This window comes from Zychaea mexicana, assembly GCF_025766255.1.
Source record: "Zychaea mexicana strain RSA 1403 chromosome Unknown BDB00scaffold_16, whole genome shotgun sequence".
Lineage (NCBI taxonomy): Eukaryota > Fungi > Mucoromycota > Mucoromycetes > Mucorales > Lichtheimiaceae > Zychaea > Zychaea mexicana.
In genome coordinates, this window is record NW_026516679.1 from 351,161 (window position 1) to 371,517 (window position 20,357).

At 42.9% G+C, this 20,357-nt stretch overlaps 7 protein-coding genes across 7 annotated transcripts; 5 read left to right on the forward strand and 2 right to left on the reverse strand.

Annotated features, from left to right (window-relative positions):
- Positions 1-2,243: 2,243 nt before the first annotated feature.
- Positions 2,244-4,277, forward strand: BDB00DRAFT_869767 (major facilitator superfamily domain-containing protein; the record flags this gene model as incomplete). The annotated part of the gene is made up of 6 exons (XM_053126636.1): positions 2,244-2,472; positions 2,567-2,660; positions 2,751-2,910; positions 3,001-3,350; positions 3,454-3,953; positions 4,096-4,277. The coding sequence occupies 6 exons, from the start codon at positions 2,244-2,246 to the stop codon at positions 4,275-4,277; spliced, it is 1,515 nt and encodes a 504-aa protein (XP_052982398.1).
- A 782-nt stretch (positions 4,278-5,059) lies between these two features.
- BDB00DRAFT_810615 (uncharacterized protein) lies at positions 5,060-6,371 on the forward strand. Its single transcript, XM_053122556.1, has 2 exons — positions 5,060-5,681; positions 5,757-6,371. Exons 1-2 carry the CDS (start codon positions 5,135-5,137, stop codon positions 6,245-6,247), a joined length of 1,038 nt encoding a protein of 345 aa, XP_052982399.1. The 5' UTR covers positions 5,060-5,134; the 3' UTR covers positions 6,248-6,371.
- A 546-nt stretch (positions 6,372-6,917) lies between these two features.
- BDB00DRAFT_882170 (uncharacterized protein) lies at positions 6,918-8,872 on the forward strand (the record flags this gene model as incomplete). Its single annotated transcript, XM_053128129.1, has 6 exons — positions 6,918-7,529; positions 7,645-7,833; positions 7,926-8,145; positions 8,232-8,498; positions 8,577-8,782; positions 8,852-8,872. 6 exons carry the CDS (start codon positions 6,918-6,920, stop codon positions 8,870-8,872), a joined length of 1,515 nt encoding a protein of 504 aa, XP_052982400.1.
- A 318-nt stretch (positions 8,873-9,190) lies between these two features.
- Positions 9,191-11,162, reverse strand: BDB00DRAFT_869770 (major facilitator superfamily domain-containing protein; the record flags this gene model as incomplete). The annotated part of the gene is made up of 6 exons (XM_053126637.1): positions 9,191-9,348; positions 9,430-9,929; positions 10,039-10,394; positions 10,485-10,641; positions 10,741-10,834; positions 10,922-11,162. The coding sequence occupies 6 exons, from the start codon at positions 11,160-11,162 to the stop codon at positions 9,191-9,193; spliced, it is 1,506 nt and encodes a 501-aa protein (XP_052982401.1).
- A 2,484-nt stretch (positions 11,163-13,646) lies between these two features.
- On the forward strand, positions 13,647-14,865 carry BDB00DRAFT_785829 (uncharacterized protein; the record flags this gene model as incomplete). Its single annotated transcript, XM_053120562.1, has 5 exons — positions 13,647-13,667; positions 13,727-13,778; positions 13,847-13,982; positions 14,246-14,373; positions 14,690-14,865. 5 exons carry the CDS (start codon positions 13,647-13,649, stop codon positions 14,863-14,865), a joined length of 513 nt encoding a protein of 170 aa, XP_052982402.1.
- Positions 14,866-14,958: 93 nt separating this feature from the next.
- BDB00DRAFT_164534 (uncharacterized protein) lies at positions 14,959-15,823 on the forward strand. The gene has a single exon (XM_053116298.1). The coding sequence runs from the start codon at positions 15,226-15,228 to the stop codon at positions 15,487-15,489; it is 264 nt and encodes an 87-aa protein (XP_052982403.1). The 5' UTR covers positions 14,959-15,225; the 3' UTR covers positions 15,490-15,823.
- A 383-nt stretch (positions 15,824-16,206) lies between these two features.
- Positions 16,207-16,926, reverse strand: BDB00DRAFT_926957 (uncharacterized protein). The gene is made up of 3 exons (XM_053128857.1): positions 16,806-16,926; positions 16,667-16,717; positions 16,207-16,591 (listed from the first exon to the last, which is right to left on the reverse strand). Exons 1-3 carry the CDS (start codon positions 16,899-16,901, stop codon positions 16,226-16,228), a joined length of 513 nt encoding a protein of 170 aa, XP_052982404.1. The 5' UTR covers positions 16,902-16,926; the 3' UTR covers positions 16,207-16,225.
- Between the last annotated feature and the right edge of the window lie 3,431 nt (positions 16,927-20,357).

Sequence of the window (20,357 nt, forward strand, 5' to 3'; positions counted from 1 at the left end):
TTTCCTTCTTCTTCTCTAAAGACGCCTTCCTTGGCAACCTGAAATCAATTCAAAAGATACACCAAATCAGATAGGCACCACCAAAGAATTACAAGCTGGTGCTTACATATTGCTACTGGTTCTTCCTAATATCCTTATGAGAACAATTTTCGGAAGAGGCTTAGTTTTTCTTTATTCACTGTACAGTATAATAATTTGACAGCTTACAAAAGATGGGTGATTGTAAAACAACCTACGTTTTCGCTTTCAAAACATTAGGTATAAGGTTGTTTATATATCGTCGCTGTGCTCCTAGTTATATGTCATGATGGTTCAACTGGTGACTCGGTCATTACAAGTTATAATTAACACAATACTGGATCTCTGGCTCAGGGTGTCTGAAATGGACGTTTTCAAGGGAAAAAAGAGGCCTGAACATGATGTATACGTACGCGTGCAATGTACCATTTACCTTTTTTCACACTACGCAAAAGAAGTAATGAATTTTGTTTGCTGCTTACTAAAGAGAACTAAATAAGTGAATGTTATGGGAGGAAGAGAGTATTTAAGCGAGCAACTGGATCATGTGTTACATAAAAGATTTACAAAGAGAGACTGTCAAAGGCTGTGCCCTCATGAAAGCACCTGGAAGATAAAGTTTATTCTCAGCCGAGTAGATGTGGATGAGAACAAACCCATTTCAGCATTGCGTAGGCGAGCGGAAGAATGTTTAAATGTAAAAGGTATGAAATAAGATTGTAATTGAGTCAGATGATGCAAGACTGGAAAAGGTTATACGCAATTTCCGAGATCATGAAATTTTGCGATTGGGTAGAAGCCTGTGCGTGTGGACGTGTCACACACACCTGTAGATCCTGGGCCATCAGCACTTCAGATCCACCTTTCATAAGTACCCCGCAAACTGCAAACGTGCTTTTTGCTCATATTTTCTATGAAGCAACCCGTTTTTTTCTTTTATGTAAAGACAATTTGGGCTCAAAACATTTTACTCTGGCTCATGCTATCTAATTATTGTTTCGTAAGCGCTAATACATATGCTCCTATATATGATGACATGTATAGACGAGCATGTCAAGCACCTTCCCGAATTTAACACGCTTCAAGTATTTCATATGCTGTGAATTATGTAGTCTATCACATACATGTGTAGTCTTAACAGTCGTGTGAATTTGCACACGGAAAAGTGCCATGGTATTCCGAAACAGAATTTGTTTTGAGAAACATCACTAGATCACAGGAAAACCAGTGTTTCACCATGGATATCCGCGGCCGCCACCGAGACGGAAGTAATGAAACCTTACTACATATCGTGGACAGAAAACATCAACTTTTTATTTTATTTAACAGCTCTAAATGCATGACAGTGATATCAACAAAAAACTGAAAATGTAAAGGAGTAGCTCTATGATACGACATGCATCGCGAGCTCGAGTTTTGCCTTTGGGGCAGCTGAGGTATTATAGCAATTGAAGTCAGAAACAGTACCTCAAACTATTAAACATTTAAAATATCGGATGCAAGTTTCCGATAAGAATATTGACGACCTAGTTTCGATGGATCGCATCTAGCATAACTGTTGCCATTGCGTGTGTGCACACGATGCAATGTGAGATATTTAGAAAGACTGTGGTACATCTAGCTCGCTCTTTTCTTTCGAAAGTGTTTGTATTAAATGGATTTTTCAAGTTTGTTCGAATGCATGCCAACATATTATTCGATTTTTATCAAACGTGTAGAAATAGTATTAGTAACAAGGATGGTTATTCCAGGTCTCTGGAAAACACCCACGCTCTCAATCAGGGAGATTTCATAATAGATTCTAGTCATTCATTCAATTCTTTCTGTCAGACGAGTAAAATGGTTAGTGTCGCCACTGCTAGTCGATCAATCAAACCTGAAGAAAAGAAAAAGAAAACTGAGATCGTCTAAATATGGTACAGATACAGACGCACGCCACAAAAGTACTTTGTTTGTCAGGATGGATAGGATGGACAGGAAGTTTCTGATGATGCTCTCCTATTCATACTAGGTATACTCTCATCACACATCTCATACTGTTGCTGTTCTTTTTTGCTTGAGAAGAAGCGTCGGAAATCACTCAGGGAAGCTAATATATAAAGCAGCCTGTGAAGTACTACACTTGCGAACATGCTCCGTGTCTTCTCAAAAGGCTACATTTAACTCGCTCTTCTTCTATCTCTTGCTTTGTTTCCCCAGCGTGTACTTAGACCCATATAGTTATCATGGGTGTTCCCACTACCGACAGCGCTAATAGCAGCAGCAGTAATCAAGGCTCTACTGCTGACCATTATAAGCCGACCGCAAAGATCAGCTCTCCAGCAGAAGATCAAAATGATGCGCCATATATTGATCCGGTTGTGCAGAAGCGCTTAGTGCGAAAACTTGATATGCGAATGCTGATATGGTCTTTTCTTGCATACTTTGCAAACTTGTTGGATCGGAACAACTTGCGTAAGCTTTGTTTTTTATCACTTTGATGCTTGTTTGGTTTTACATTACAGTAATCAATTGATCGTTACTTATCCTTAATTCTTCTGTATCATAGAGAATGCTTTCACTATGGGCATGGAGGAGGACTTGGACCTCAACTCGTCAGTTTACAACTGGGCTGTTACTATGTTCTTCATCGGTTATATTGTGTAAGTGTATATTGTAGCTCACTTCTATATTTACTAACCCTTCTGCAGATAGACTTACTAATGCTTATTTTTCTTGATTCTGGCTTGAAGGTTGCAGATTCCGGGTAATATCATCATCACCAAGTTTTCGCCTCGCTTGCTCCTCCCATCTGTAGTCATTACGTGGGGTGCTGTAGTGAGTTTTATGGCGCTCATTCAGGATTACAAGTCACTCTGGGGTCTTCGTCTATGCCTTGGTCTGGCAGAAGCTGTAAGTTATTAGAGAAACGCCATTGTGTTGCTTCAATAAAGCACAATGTATTCTCACGTGAAAGGCTAATCAATGTATACATACTGCCAGGCATTCTATCCGGGTATGATCTTCTTGCTTGGTAGCTGGTATACTAAGGAGGAGTTAGGCAAACGAACAATGTTTTTTGCTACTGGAAATCAAGTATCTGGCGCTTTTGGTGGTCTCATTGCTGGTGGTATTGCAGACACGATGCATGGTGCTGGAGGCTTACCGGCATGGAAGTGGTTGTTTATTATTGAGGGTTTGATCGGTGTTGTTATTGGTGTGTTGGGATTCTTTTTGCTCCCAAATTTCCCACACAACACCAAATGGCTTACCGAAGAAGAGCGTGTGCTCGCTGTTACCCGTGTACAAACCCAAGGCAAGCAGGTTGTTTCCAACGCGTACAATTGGAGGACGTAAGTCTTTTCTTTTCCCTCTCTTTTTCAATGCGTATATGCCCTTTCATGGCTTAACAAATTTTTGCTCACGTGATTGATCATTTATCACCGTTACCTATAGAGTGGCTAATGTGATGGCAACACCGTACTCCTGGCTGATGATTATCAACTTTGCATGCATCTATATCGGCAACAATATGTCACTCAACTTTGCCATTATTCTTCGTGATATGGGCTATCCCGTTTCGTTCTCCAACTATATGAACACGCCGGCCTACATCTTTGGTGCCGTAATTGCTATTGCTATTGGATGGTCGTCGGACAAAACAGGTGATCGCGCATTCCATGTTGCAGGCACACAACTCTGGGTCGGTATATGGTTCTTGATATTAGCGGTCGTGAACAAAGGAGACAATCCAGCTGCACTCGTGTTTGCTGGGACATACGCCATCACCGCAAATATCAGTATGACCGCTCTTTGTTTGGCTTGGTCCAATGAAATTTACAGATCTGATCATAACACAAGAGCCGTTGCTATTGCGTTTATTAACGCGATTGGTAACCTTGCACCAAACTTCGTGAACGTAAGAGCGTGGGTTGTTTCGGACTCGCCCGACTTTTGTAAGTGCTATCATAGTGCTGCTAGTGATTCTTTGTGAGACATGCAGATAAAGAGGGATGTGGACGGGCATTTGTCGTAACCGTCTGGTCACAGGATCAAAATTGTCTAACCTTGGCTTTGTTTCCCTCTTTTCGAAATAAGGGTTAGGAAAGGCTACCAGTGCGGGTATGAGCTTTGCATCGGTGGCGCTAACTATTTTTATCTGGTTTCTACTCCGTATCCAATTCATGGTACCAAAAGCTGTCGAAAATGAGAAAAGCGATGCTGTCGAGGAAGAATCCTCGGTTGGAGGAGGGTCCAACAAAATCCAAAATCCTGCATGATTTCAGACTGGATGAAACAAAGCAATGTACTCGTAATCTTATATAATACATAAATACACATAGTACTAGTAGTAGTTTTTTTTTTCAATATTTGTTGGCCGGGAGTTTGTTGACTCTTTTATTTTTGCGAGTAAATGATATAGTCTCAGACGGTCATGGCCCCATGTTAAGCTCTAGTAGGTTCGTTTATCTGTTAGCTCGATCAAGTGTGGTATGTAATGGTGCTAAGGAATGCATTCCCGCTAACATTGCAAGCGGCGCTCAGCTCCGCGAATTCAACAGCTGCTCTCAGGTGGCAGCACACCCTTCACTGTCGGGCTCGCTGTCCACACCACTTTAATCCTAATGCACTTTGTGTTTCATCGTAATTGGACAGCTGTTAACAATTAGAGGCGAGTAATCTAAGCATATTTTGTGTTTGATGGTTGCTCCGTCTTCTAAAACAGTAACCGTCCTCAATCCAGCCTTACTGTAAGCCCAGGTCCTCATGCCTTCCTCCCAGGGATTTGCTTATATAAGCATTGCCGCGCCCAAAAATAGCGGTTCTATCCAAGAGCGCCATGAATTTCTCGGCCGAGCTGTGAGTTTATAGCATACTAAAGACTAGATAATCATGCGACCTATATAACGGATACTTATAGTACGAAAAGCTGACTGTGGTATTCCTTCTTCCAACAAGCAATGTTTTTTCGGATGCTAGTGTAAAACTTTACCCTGTCGGTATTGGGTAGAACTGGAAATCAATTCTTGACCAATGCGGAACTCTGCTTCCGCTACTTTTCCCACCCTGATCCTGAGGACCCTGACTTGTTCCCCGCGTTTTCTTCTTCCTTTTCACGCTAAAATTATAAATTTTCATGTCGCTCAAGTGGGGAATCATTGGTACTGGTAGCATCGCACATACTTTCGCCACTGGGTTGAAGGCCGCAAAAAGGGGCGAGCTTGTTGCTATCGGCAGCCGAGCCAAGGAAAGCGCTGTCAAGTTTGGCGCCCAATACGGAGTACCAGACGACAAGTGCTACGCTACCTATGCTGAACTCTTTAATGATCCCTCGGTCGACATTGTCTACATTTCCACCCCGCATCCACAACACTGTGAAGTCTCCATTCAAGCCGCACAATCCAAAAAGAACATTCTGGTCGAGAAGCCCTTCGCCATGAACGAGGCTGAGGCGACGCGTATTCTTGCCGCAGCCAAGGAGAACGACGTGTTCTTGATGGAAGCATACATGTATCGATGCCATCCACAAACCTGCAAAATTGTAGAGCTGGTTCATAATGGAAGTATTGGTGATGTCAAGATGATCAAAGCCAACTTTGCATTCGATGGTCGCCCCCTGGGTGCCTCGTCGAGATTGTGGAGAAACGAGCTGGGTGGCGGTGCCATCATGGATATTGGCGGATGTAAGTATTTCCGTCCGTGAGTTTGATTCATTTCTTTTATACGTGTTCGGTGAAGCTGAATCTGTGTTTTTGTAGACCCCATGTCATTTGCTCGTTTGATTGCTGGTGCTGCTACAAACTCTGGTTTCGCTAACCCTACCGAGATTAAGGCAGTTGGTCACGTTCAAGCCGATACGCAGGTCGATGAGTGGACAACCGCTTCTTTGGCTTTTGGCGAAAAGATCTCTGCACAACTCTTTACAGCCATTTTTGCTGATCTGGATAGCTGTATCGAAGTGCTCGGTAGCAAAGGATCTATCAAGGCACCCAATCTCTGGAGACCGGATTTGCCAGCCATGGCTCCCATGAAAATCGAACTGACAGAGTACGGCAAGGAGCCCCAGGTGGTGGCTTTTGATCTTCCAGAACCCGACCTTTATGCGATCGAAGCTGATGCTGTTGCAGATGCCGTCTTTCAAGGTGCCAAAGAATGCAAATACATGACATGGGAAGATAGTATGGGCCAGATCCGTGCCATCGACAAATGGCGCAAAGAAATTGGACTGATTTATTCAGCTGATAAATAATCCTTGTAAACACGAACATATTGTAATCATTAACGCTGCAATAAAGTGCATTGATAATATTGTATCACACCATCTATTGTAGCTATAGATCTAATTTTGGATTTAAAAAATGATTGTTTAGAATAAGATATGACAGCTGGATGAGCAATTGCAACATGAAGTCTGTAACATTTGGTAACAATCAGTGTCACAACTGCTGGTGCTGGGTTATTACTGTTCTTTGACACGTTCAGGTGAGTCATAACTACTACATTGAAAAATGAAGAGTCGGTATATACACACTATCCAATATGAAGCCCACAGCTCTCTTTACTCTCTTCTCTTTTATTTTACAATAACACTACTCGATTATGTCAAAAAAGCAGCGGTCTCTTAAAGCGTAAGTGAGTCCTATTATTACGTGAGGTCTGCCCTTTACTGCCTGTCGTCTTAAACAAATAATTTTCTTGGGAACTCCGGTTGCTATTGAAAAGCAGTCGTCAAAAATCGAGCTTTCACTATACGCGTTTTACTCAAATGGATCAACCTGCAAACAAATCTTCGGTAAAGAAAAGGAAGAAAGCCCCATTGAGCGCATTATTGATAAGAGCTTTGCTGACTAACGGTTAATGTACAGCCTCTCCTTGTGCCAGGAGCTGTAGCAGCACAAAAGTCAGTGTCGGGATCTCCCATGAGCTCGTCATACGAGAATCAATGGCTTGCGCCCGACGAAAAGCAGCAGCGAGGAGCCTCGCCAGCCAGTAGCCGTACCAGTGATTCCAAACCAAGCAAAGCGTCTAGTGACGCTGGAAGCAGTCCTCAGATCGCACAGCAGAACGACCATCAAAAGCAGCAGCAGCAGCAACAACAGAACCCCAACCAACCACCTCGTAAATCGCAAAAAGAAATGACCAAGGCAGAGCGTCGTGCACTTCAAGAGCAACAGCGTTTGGAGAAACAAAGTCGAGTTGCAGCTGGTTTGCCAAAATCTGCAAAAAAGGCAGCCGAGGCGGAAACGACTAACAAGAAGCCTCAGCAACAACAACAACAACAACAACAACAACAGCAGCAGCAACAGTCGTCTGGAGGAACCGACGATAAACAAAAGAAGAAAGCGAGAGCATCAAAGACTGATCAAAACCAAGTTCCTTGGTTAATGCATTTGGATTCTCCAAAGAGACCCGAGACGGGTGGAAACAAGGATCTGCATCCTGCAGTTTTGGTATTGGGTCTGTACTTCTCGGAACACAAGATTGTTGGTTCCAATGCTAGATGTGTGGCTATGTTAGAAACATTTTCCAAGGTTAGTTTTGCAGAAGGACATATTTATTTTGTTCTTATATGGGCATCAGGGTGGATGTAGGTGCTGGGTAGTGAAGACCGTCTAACTCATTAGAACATCGGTTGAATTCGAATAGGTCATAGAGGATCATCGTCCACCAGCTGACGCCACGTTTGCACGAAACATTCAAAAACACCTTGATCCACATATTGCCTACCTTTTGGGAACCCGTCCAATGTCGTTGAGTATGCGTGAATGTATTCGATGGCTTAAGAAGGAAATTTCAGATATCGTAGAGGAAGATCCTCCACTTTCGGACGATGAGGTATTGTTGTCGTTGGAAAAAATTGGCAGTGGATGGAGGACGAGGTATAGATACTGGTCGTATTGATAGGATGCGTTTTATTTTGTTTATAGGCACGGAGTAGACTTATCGAAGCCATCGAGCATTTTATCCGTGAGCGTATCACCATGGCCGATCAGTTAATCGTTCAGAACGGCTTGCAGAAAATTAAGGATGGAGAAGTTATATTGACATATGGAAAGTCATCGGTTGTTGAGAACCTGTTGCTAGAAACAAAGAAAAAGGGAATCGACTTTAAGGTTATTATTGTCGATAGCCGTCCCCTATTTGAAGGTAAGGATATCACTCTTCATCATCTTCTGATACAAATGGCAAATGTGGCAGCGATCCGTGTTACTTACTGCGATTTTGGAGTATAGGCAAGCATCTTCTGCGACGGTTAGCAGCAGCTGGAATCGATTGCTCATACTATCTGCTGTCAAGTGTCTACGTTGCCTTGCGATCTGTTACTAAGGTGATCATGGGTGCACATGCGTTGCTTAACAACGGTGCAGTGTATTCCCGTGTTGGAACTGCAATGGTTGCTATGGCTGCCCGTGACAAACAGATTCCTGTAATGATCTGCTGTGAGACGTACAAGTTCGTCAACCGTACTCAGGTCGACTCATTGGTTTTGAACGAGATTGGTTAGTATATGAACATATACGCTTCTGTGTCTGTTGTCGATTACTCATATATATCTGGATGCTCTTTAAATAATATAGGAAATCCGGATGAGCTTGTCGACACAAAGCCAGTCTATAACTCTTGCCATCAAATACATCCTACTCCGAAAGAATCGGCATTATCCTCCTGGCGAGATCAACCAAACCTGAGATTACTTAACTTGTTATATGATGTAACGCCATCCAAATATATTTCCCTCGTCGTAACAGAAGTCGGTCTTATTCCTTGTACTTCGGCGCCTGTGGTACGTATTTATAGTGTGTATATCAATTTGAAAGAACACAATCTCTAAATTTTATTGTTGTTATTTTAGATTTGGCGTGAATATAAGTAAGCCTGGCTTGACAGAAGAGAAGTCTGTGTAAGTTGACTGTGATATGTGTAAACTAACATTTATTCTTTCTCTCTAGTGAGGAATTTGGAAAGCGGACGAAGTAATCATATCTACTATAAAAATAAAAAAGAAGTTTTCAGTTTCAATCTTCGATTATATTTTTGCGGATGATGCTCAAGCCATAAAAGGATTATGGATGTAAAGCAAGGTGTAACTTTTTTTATTTTACATCAGTAAATGTAAAACTATGCAAGACTCTGGATATGATTATCAAGCGATTAGAATTCGCTTTATTGGGAATCTTTTTTTCCTTTACTTTTATTCTTTTGAGGATGTATCATTTTCTTCAAAGTTCTTGACACCTTTCTTCTCGACCGGTTGTGGAAGCATGAACTTGATGCGCAATAAGAACGCGATGACTAGCGTTATTAATACTGAGCCAAAGCTCATACCCATGCTGGTCATTTTACCGTTAACTACGAAAAAACCACAATGATCATTAAACTAATTAGAAAGTTATTCCGTTGCATCAAGCCAAGAAAGACATGCTAACTTACAGAATGCAGGCGCATCGGAGACAATCCAGGCTCTTAAATTAATGAAGTTTGGAGCAAGGTTACCAACTGCGTTGATAAAAGCAATTGCAACAGCTCGAGAGTTATGATCAGCTTGGTATATCTCGGTTATCCAAGCCAGACACAATGCAGGTAATGAGATATTCACGGCAATAGCGAACACACCCACAAAAAGCAAAGCGGGAGGGTTGTTTCCGAGGCCTACGACACCCAGAATCAAGTACCATACACCGACCCAAAGTTCGGTGACGGCGATGTGAATAATCCGATCTCCAGTTTTGTCCGATGACCAAGCAACGACGAGAGCCGCAATAGCGCCGAAAAGATATGCTGGAGTGTTCATGTAATTTGCAAAGGCAACCTCGTATCCCATTCCTCGCAGAATAATGGCAAAATTGAGAGACAGCTGATTGCCAATATATATGCAAGAAAAGTTAAGCACTTGAAGCCAAGCATAGGGTGTCGCCAACACGTTGGCAATACTATAGTCAAAATCAGTTATCAAAAATTAGATATCAGAATTTGATGAACTAATAGCAAATGTTTTTATCCTTGAAAATACAAAGAACTTAAAGAGACGCATTCGCTTACGTTTTAAAGTTGAAAGTAGCCGATTTGACCTTGCTGCCCTGGTGCTGGATTCGTGCAATTGCAAGCTCTCGCTCTTCTTCGGTGAGCCAGTAAGTACGATGATGAGGGAAATTGGGGAGCAAGAAATAGCCGGCTATACCGATAACAACGCCAATCAGACCTTCAATGATGAATAACCATTTCCATGCCGGCAAACCAGCGGCGCCAGTCATCGTGTCAGAAATGCCACCGGCAATGAGGCCGCCGAAAGCGCCAGATACTTGGTTACCAGTAGTGAAGAACATCATTCGTTTTCCAAGCTCCTCCTTGGTATACCAGCTACCAAGTAAGAAAATCATACCAGGATAGAACGCGGCCTGTATATTGAAAATGGACAGACGGGGGAATCAGTAAAAACTGCTGGCACAATAATTTTTTCAACGATCAATTTAGTGTTCTGGGCATACCTCCACCAAACCCATCAGCATACGAAGGCCCCAAAGTCCTTGGTGATTTGTAACAAGAGCCATGAAACAGACAATTGAACCCCAGCCAAGAACTACTGAAGGCAGAAACCACCGCGGCAACACTTTTGTTATGATCATATTGCTGGGAATTTGTAATCTATTACAATTATAAAGCAGGATCGGGTTGTTTTCATAAATGAGCATACAGTCATTCTATAATCAACGGTATGAGTAAAAATAAGTAATAGAAACGTACACGACATAACCGATGAAAAACATTGTTACGGCCCAGTTATACACATCTGAATTGAGGTCTAGATCTCGTTCCATGCCCATGGTAAACGCATTTTCTAACAAGAATGCAAAGATTAGTAAACTATATTGTTGCTACTCAGATATACATCGCTAAGTTTCAGCTTGATACTGTAACAACTCACGTAAATTGTTCCGGTCGAGCTGATTTGCAAAATAAGCAAAGAACGACCAAATGAGCATCCGTGAATCAAGTTTTCGTATAAGCTTGCGTTCCAAGACTGGATCAACGGTATAAGACTTTTCTTGGCTAGTTTGGCTTTCTTCATCGCTATGAGGTACATCGTCGACAATGGAGACTACGGGTTTATTGCCGTTCTCGGGTACTGATACCCGACCGGTGCTGTTGATACTAGCAGTGCCCATTTGAGTTAGCTAAGGAAACGATAGTTATGGATGCAAAACAAATAGAGCAAGTAGTAGTAGTTAAATGTAAGGAGCTTTTTCGAATGTATGTTTCTCTGTGGGATACGTTTGATAGCCTGCTTATATACTCACTACTTCGTGAAAGGAGATTGAACCTTCATCAACATCTTACATCACCTAGTAAGTATGTGAGTGTTTCGGAAATAAGAGCAGTGATCCTTCTCTTTCTCTCTCCCAAAAAAGAGCACTAACCAGGTCCTACCAGCAGTCTGGTTTTCCAATTCGCCACTGACAATAATGCTCTGCTCTTCCCGTTAACATTCCCCCAAAAGAAACTAAACCTAAAGATTCAATGGGAAGGCATATGTGGCTTGGTCCCGTTTCGTGTTGGTGCTTCCAGCCATCCCATTTCGTTTTTACCGCTAATCAGCAGGATAATTCTGCAACCTTAAAAATTAAGAGCCGACGTGTTTGAAAAACGCATACGAATCTACTGGGAAAAGTAATAAAAAGAAAGAAACTTATTGTTTTCTTTGTTGCGATATTATCAGTAGATATAGTAATCTTCTACCTAAATAGACACCACAATATATATTCCCACTTAGCAGCCAAGACATGTCATATATCAAATGACTCGATGGCATGATCCGTCCGTTAGGAAAAGCACGATCTTTCAAATGCGTTTTTACACAAGATTGGGCAATTCTTGGGCTTCTTGCTATGCTGCTGTGTGACAGGTACGAGATGAATCCAAAGCGTAAATGACATCTTTTGTTATAAAAAAAAAAAAAACTTGACGTTACATTTTTTCTATTTCCGTAATTTTTTTTTGATGCATATGCATGTTGTCTTCGCTTAGCAAAATCTCACGGTTTGCCCGGCTAACACTTATTTTAGATAAGGCTCAATAATGAAGGTTCTTTTTAACTGCAATACAGGCGGTTGCATCGCTGGATTTTTTGCGATGTGCCAGGTGAAACGATCTACTTTCTGTATTCCGGTGATAAATGTTCGACTGAAATGTAGTTGACGTGACCGTGTGTATATTCACACGCTCGCTTGATCTGCTGGAAGGCATATATGGGGGAACGTCAAAAATGATAATATTGTCGGTTTTGATATAACGGCATGGAAGACATAGAATATGAAGCTATAATCCTTTAAGTTCCACTCTTAGAATTATCTACAACCTCTAAAATCCAACATGTCTACATTGATACTGAACATATCACAGCAGCGATTCCTTAACAAAAAATATAATGTGATTTAGTGGACAAGGATTAAAAGACTTGCTTGAACCCCAATTTTTATTTGTCACCAAAGTTCATCTGCTGAATATTATTCTATTGATTTATCATGGATATACGATCATACTATATGGTGTGTGGTAGGGACTTACTCACGATAGTTGCTTGACCCAATCGCAAATTTTAGCAAAAGATGGAGAATATGACTTTAATCAACTAATTCTGAATAAAGTTGTACCACGGAACCCCGCTATTTTATCACCATATGTTACCAGAACTTACACGTATCCAGCGTGTGAGTCCTTTTGTGTAATGATTAAGCTTCGCGGAATAAGTGGGAAATTTTGCCGGTTTCGGTTAGACTTGCCGCACCGTGCGCCACCACCATATATAATGGAAGCAAGATGAAAGGCAGCAGTAAAAATGCGGTATCAAATTGAGTCATGTCCGAGTGCAGAACATAAAAAAAGCTATGAGTTTGTTGCTCCGTATGTTCACCAAATTTATACTCGTCAAAAACTTCATTATAAGGGTGCTTGTCTTATAAATTATGGCAATAATGTAATGTTAAGCACGGTGCACCGTGTCGCGGTTATCATCGTCGATATATGAAGAGAGCGTTTACATATGCGTCATCATCATCACAGATAGAATGTAACTCATACTGTACCGAGAACTCGTAACCATTAAGGATCCGCCCCAGCTTGTACTACTCGTCAGCTACAGATAGAAATTGGACGAACTCTTGATCCGCTTCCCAAAGAATGAGATCGGTAAAAGGGAGCATCTAAATATATACTTTGCTTCACATAACATTATCCAGATTTATATATTGCACATGATGAATAATATATGGCATATTATCATACGATATCTGAAGACTATTCGTTTATAACACATATATTCATTATTGCTTATACTCTTTGCAATGGATTTGGAGACAGCTGAAATTTCATAGCTAAAGTAGAATAATAGCTGTCAGTATACATGTGCAGCCACTCATCAGTATGTATGTAAAATATGGCTCGATGGAGCTAATGGATTAATAGAGCTTGCAATTGTTATTCCCAGGGCTCCAACAGCATTGGCAATAGCAATCACGTTCAAGGCTGACTGATATTTATCTACGCCGATGAGTTGCATAGTAAAACAGTAGAAGGGACTGTTTTTGTTGTGGTATAATGCGCATTACTAGGCTATTGGGATATCAAACGCGATATTTTTGCAAACAACGACTATGCATTTGTACTTACATAATGTAAGTTAGCCACCAGAGAAAAATACATAAATAGCGGAAAACGCTATAACCTTTGCAAGATTGCAGGCAAACACCCAGATCAAAAGACAGCTCACACCACTGATGATTGTCGTAAGTGTCAGCATGTTTATTACTCCTGTACGATTTGCTGTCATCCTAAACAATTTACATACTTCAAGCTGTAAGGAAATTATGGAAAGCAGCACAGCGCGAGGTGACAGTTCAATCTACATGTACCCATGGTCATACGTTCGAGAGACCCTGCTACACAAAGAACGGATATAGTCGCCGACTCTTGTGTGTCAGAAGACCGATGTATGTAGCGTACGCTAATCGATAGACTCAAACCTTTTAGTACAAACTCAAGTCAACAATCAGTTCGTTTGTAGCACACCACATGTTTCCCCGCATAGCGTATACAATACTCTGTCGACTGAGAGCGCATGGCGGGCTTGGAGTGCTCGACCCCGCTCTTCAGCAAAACATACTGCAAATTGAATAGATACGGGATTTGGTGGGATCGTGTAATTATCAAGTGTATCACACCCAATATTTGAGCCACCGCTTTTACTTAATAGCCGGTCTGACGTGACGCCACTACCAACTGTACTCGTCTGCCGAAATGCGCCAAAAGAAATTGCCACACCCACATTGACCATCAACCAACTGTTATTCCGCGTCTTCGACGCGATCGCCATTGATCTCAGTGAGTTTGACCTGTCGGTCGCTACATGCTTGGAATTGCTGCTTAAAGAAATACGGAAACCGATAGAGGGTGTCGATCCCTAAAGCAACCCGGTTTCAAGAATCTGCTTGTCAAAGACCTCTTCGCTGTTGACCAGGAAGCCCAGCCCAGCCACGCCACGTCCATCTACGTCGTCCAGGTGAAGGGTCTAGGTATCGATATTTGCTGTCTCAAATGCAGCAGTATCTGGGTCACAAGTGGATCGCACTCCATCCCTTTTTCCGCCGGTGGACTCGGGAAGAACGCACATTGTCTGATCAACTTGAACTGGGCATAGTCGACTCGTATGCTTTACTGAATCCTTTTCCGGAAGCTATGGCTCGAACTCAATGGCGATTGAAGACATACAGACAGATAGTGTCCCCTGCATTGACGCCAGACCCTTCAGACAACGACTGGCATATTTTCTGGTCCCAGCCGATAAAGCACGCTACATGGAACGTCTGGTATTAGGCTCTGCACTCCACCGTACCAACCACGAAAAATATGTACTGCATTGTCCCGACGTTTATGCCGTCAGCAACCTGTCGCATATGTAACACTCGAGTAGAATAAGTACATCAATTTCTTTTTCATTGCGCCCCCAAAGAAGAAGTATGGCGCAGGGCTTAAGCCCTGCTGCAACTAGCGGACCCCAATATGCAGGCGATCATCAGAGGTTGGAACTCACCTTCTATCTCAGTCCACAAGAAGCAAGCGCACTATGACGCTCATCACATCAATTGTACTAGCCATCTGGCGTGCTCACTGCGCGGTCATATTTGACCAGCAATCCTTTTTGCCCTCCATTGTAGCAGCCAAGACTGTTTTGATATGTTCTTGTTCATCACTCTAGTCAATTATCACACCACTTGTTTTTCAAGTCCCTCACTTTCCTTTTGCAATTTCTTTTCCATCTTTCTCATTTTCATTTGTCAATCAGCTCACTGTTTGCATCCTAAATCTGGCATAAAATCTGTGCCTGCAGCATCATTTATATACCTGCCCCGGCACTGTCACTCTCTCAGACACGATGACGGAAATGAAATTGCGCCCTACTCTACGGGCCATACAAAAAAAATACCTCTACTACAATAGAGCATGCACAAACAAATTCCTGTGTAGGCCTTAACACGCCTATTCAAGGTGTTAGCAGAAACAAGACAATGGCAGAAAGACCAGACACAGATGTGCTATGTGCTTTCAGTAATAATAGGACAGGATAAGAAGGGAACCGGAAAGTATGAGACCATAGGATGAGGGAAAAAACAAGATACTGTATACGATTGATGCTTTATGTTAGAAGACATTCCATAGGTGTGCATATATGAATCTTTTACTATGGATTATAATAATGGCACTTAATGGAAAGAGACCTTAAGAATGTGATTGATGATGTTGATGTTAAGAAATTTATCAGTATACGATCATAAAGGTAGAGGAATAATCACAATAGAGGTCTAGGTATGTTCGTGACAGTTCGATGTAACCAAAAGGTATCGTTCTCATGCCACTTAGATGGTTTTGGTTTGCATTGATTGGTGTACTTCCTATGATGGTGTCATTTTAAGCTCTTTGAAATAGTTTTTAGGAAGCTTGGATACTGCTTTCTTCAGCGTCAAAGCTGTTCTGCTCTTGGTGGTCCGTAAACATACATCGATAGTAATGGAAAACACGCTGCTTACAATCAAGTATGTGCTAGTAAAGTCAAGTAAACGATTTTTGCAAGAGAGGAAAAAAACGGATGAAAGGGCAAGATGTTTCTTTTAAATGGAACATATGTTCGCCCTACTGTATTGCGTTAATTTCAGGTTCGAAATTGTGTCTACCTTTTTTATAATACAAAACTTATGACTGCAATTTCCATTGATCGGCGAGAAGCATCACAAGAATATATATATATATATATATATATATTCATGTAAACCGGTGACGTATGCCAAAATATAATAAAAAAGAAGGGCCTGCTTCTACACGATAAAAATATTGCTACAAAATCAAAAGACCAGTGCATAGAAAAACTTTGTCTACGTATAAAATTAAATTTGGCTCGTGTTATTGCGATGGACACGTTATGGATGATGCTGTTGCTGCATTGTTGGCGAGGTATAATAGTTGTTGTTGTTTTCTCCTTTAGTAGTGGCGACAGGGTTATCGTCACTGGACATGGCAGCATGGTCCTCCAAAGTCCAAGCATCTTCTTGAATAGGTGGTAATAAGCTTCACTTATAAAAATCATCACGATCCCCACGTTTCATAAAAGAGATTGTCAAACCGTTATAAATTGCGCTGATGAAACTGGCAGCGGCCGTTTCTTGATCGTCAGCTAAGAAAAGAAGGTCATATCGAGTATCAATAGTATTGCTGGGTACGCTTCACATATAAAAAATCATCATGATCCCCAGGTTTCATACTCTTTTTATATCGCCGGTTCTTTGTTCCATTAAAGCGCACAGACCCGTCGCCGACAATTGTTGGATCAGAGCGGAGCACGGCAAGCGGAGCCGCATAGTGAAACAAACATATACGCACCATAAGAAAAAGACACTAGCATGACAGTCGTCAGACTACAACGATAATTATCATCAAGGCACTTCTTCACATTGCTGCAGTTCACTGGCTCCTTATTTTTTTTTTTTTTATGGAGGTTGGTCGGCCTCGAAATAAGTAGTTTTATTTGCAGTCCCACGTGTCAATGACAGTGGCGGGCTGTGTGCGAAACAGAGAGAACAGATTGACTAAAAAGATACTTGAGTATGACTATGGCTAAGAGCGATATAATGTGTGGTAAAATGTGAAGGTAGAGATAGGGGGTGTTGTAGCTATGATATGTTTTTTGTGTTTGTTTTTTTTTTTTTTTTTTTTTTTTTTTTTTTTTTTTTTTTTTTTTTTGTTTTTAGGGTGGGGGTATAGTATAGAAGAAAAGATTAAAAGATTTCTGAAAGAGATAGAGGTCGAAAGCGGATTAACAGAGAAGAGACCCGAGAGGCGACCATGGATGGTACAAATGGCTCATCATGAAAGATAAAACGCCAATAGGCTGCCCAGATTGCTTGTAAAATGCAGGCAATAGTAGTTGATATGGTGATAGGACGTGTAGGTGGTTCGTCTGGTAACGTGAGTTGACAGAGTAGTGGAAGGATCGAGGCTGGGTTAGGATCCGAGTACCGAAGGCGACCCCAAACTAGTTGCCACACTTGATATTTGTGGGGGCATTCGAATAGGAAATGGGGCGTGGTATCAATGTTGGATCGGCACAGGCGACAGTCCGGGGATGGAGCATGCGAGATATTGAAGCTATGAAGGCGTGAAGATGTTGGTAATGTCCCATGGATAGTGCGGAACCAGACGTTGCGGGCAGTGTGTTCCATGGGCCATGACCAAAATTTGGACCATTGTCGAGCGGTAATGCCAGTGACACTATGCGTTGGTGGTGAGCATGTACGGCGATATCGTTTTGTCTGCCATATGGGCAATGTGGTGTGCAATCGGAGAGAAAGCGGTGTTGCATCAATTGCGCCAAGACATCCAGAGTGGCTGTTGCCTGAAAATGCTGGCGGGAGACAGAGCCGTGCAAAGCCATTGATCATAAAGATTCTTCCTTGAGCGAGATCGTTGAAAAAGCGATTAGTGAGGATCCTCCGGATAATACCATCTGCGGCTGATCGACGGCGGAGATAGCCAAGTGAAGCGTCAAAGACAAAGAGGTCAGATACTTTCATTGTTTTGAAACCCGGGCGATGGAGGCGGGTGTTAGCCGCTGTTGGTGCCCAAATGGCGTTAAGCGGTATCTGGAGAACTGATGCGGCTGAGAGGTTAGATGATAACCAGTCGATTGGAAGTTGGTCAATAGCTCGATACAGCAGATAGCCGACAGTGCCCGAATCCCTTGCATCTGGACCACGTAAACCGGGAAAAACCAGAGTAAAGCGGGGGTCGATTGAGGCACCAGACGAGACCACAAGGTGGTGCCAGAGGCAGGTGGTGAGATATGTTGCTGTAGTTGAGTCTTGGTCAAAGAGCGGTTCCAACCATCGCAGTTGTAAAGCTGACTGTTGGAGCAGAGGATTCAAAATGCCCACCCCGCCATGGCTGCGCGGCTGGCAAAGGTTCTCGAAGCTGATACGAGGGAACATGCGCGTCATGAGGAATTGGCCACATATTGAGCGTAATTTCCTGAAGAAGGATGAAGGCGCAGCACCGACGAGTCGTAGTACGTGCCATAGCTTCGATAATATCAATGAGTTTAGTACTGTAGCGCGGCCGCGAATAGATAGTTGGCGTTGCGAGTGTAGCTGGCAGGCCGACCGTATCTTGACCAATATCTGCTCTAGAAACGTGTGTAGTTGATGTTGGGATGATGCTAGTGGGTAGCCGAGGTAAATTACCGGGTTGTCATCAGCACGAGTGTGGCATGGAGGATAGCCCGCCCTATCGAGGATAGGAGCCCAATCTGGAAGCGGCCTACCACAGAGCGATATGGCTTGAGTTTTGTGAGCGTTCATCCGTGCGTTTGATGCGGCCTGATAATGGTGTAAATGGAGGCGCAGACGTTCCAAATCTTGAGGTGAAGCGAGGAATACGAACACATCATCTGCGTACGCGAGGACTTTGAGTGGTGCTGGTGGCAAAAGAGTGGTGATTGTTTGACTAGATGCTGGTTGAAAGCCATGAAAAGACGTATCATGTATAATGCGGCGGAGGAGTGGTTCGAGAGCAAGATTAAAAAGGATAGGCGACATAGGATCCCCCTGCCGGAGACCACGTCCTTGGATGAAAGGATCCGTCACATGCCCATTGATGTTGAGATGTATGCGGGTCGAGAAAAACAGAGTACAGATGGAGTTGATGACCCTCTCGGGAAAACCAAAACGAACCATGACTTGGCGAAGATACGTTGGGTTAACGCGGTCATAGGCCTTCTCGGCATCTAATTGTAAAGCGATATGATTGCTAGCTGGATCGTTGCGCGCTTGTTCCATTGCCAGTTTCACCAACATACCATTGTTGGCTATGAACCGGCCTGGCAAGAATCCAGTTTGAAATTCATTGATGAGTGGATCAGCCGCTTGAATAAGGCGCGAGTTCAATAGCCGAGTGAATATTTTAGCGTCCGTATTGATCAAAGATATAGGCCTCCAATTGCGTAAGGTCGTCAAATCGCCCTTTTTGGGAAGCAGGGTTACTGCAGTGTCATTCCAAGATGCGGGGAACACTGCATCCTGTAGGGCAGCATTGTACACGGAGCGAGCAAGCTCCTGGTAGTCCGGGTGCTGAAAAACCAAGTACCAGATTGCATATGGAAGGCCATCGAGGCCAGGGCTACTTTTACTTGGTGCCCGTCTGGCGCCACTGATAAGATCCTCAGCGGAAAATGCAGCAGTGAGCAACTCACAGGCAGATTCCGTGATAGTGCAGGCTGTGGGAAGCTCATCCAAAAGGTAGGCCATCGAGTCTTGATCCACTGGGTCGGCAGTATATAAATCCTGATAGAACGCCCGGGCCGCTGCTTGTAAAGAGGTTGGTGTTGTTGCCAAATTATTAGTGTGGGGTTGTTGCAGTGCTAGGATCAGGCGCTGTGTCTGACGAGTGGTGGCAGTACGTTTTAAGTAGCCAGCCGATACTTCCCCTTGTTCTCTCCACCGTACGTTAGCACGAAGTGCAGCTGTGTCAACCATCTCTTGCTGGATGATTTCGATTTGTCGCTCTACTCGAGGCAAGTGCATTTCCAGTATTGCAGGGGGCGGATTTGCACGGAGGAGGCGGTTGCGCTTAGTTTGTAGGGCCTTGAGTTGCTGGTCCCGCCAGTCAGCACGTTGGCGTCCAAACTGTTGCATGAAACGCTTCAATTCATCCTTCAGGCAGTCCCATTGTTCTTGGATGTACCATTGGCCTGTAGGTTAGGGCGCAGTCGTGATAGCAGCCGTGCTAGGTCTTGTCGAAACTCTTTGATACGGGTGAAGTTG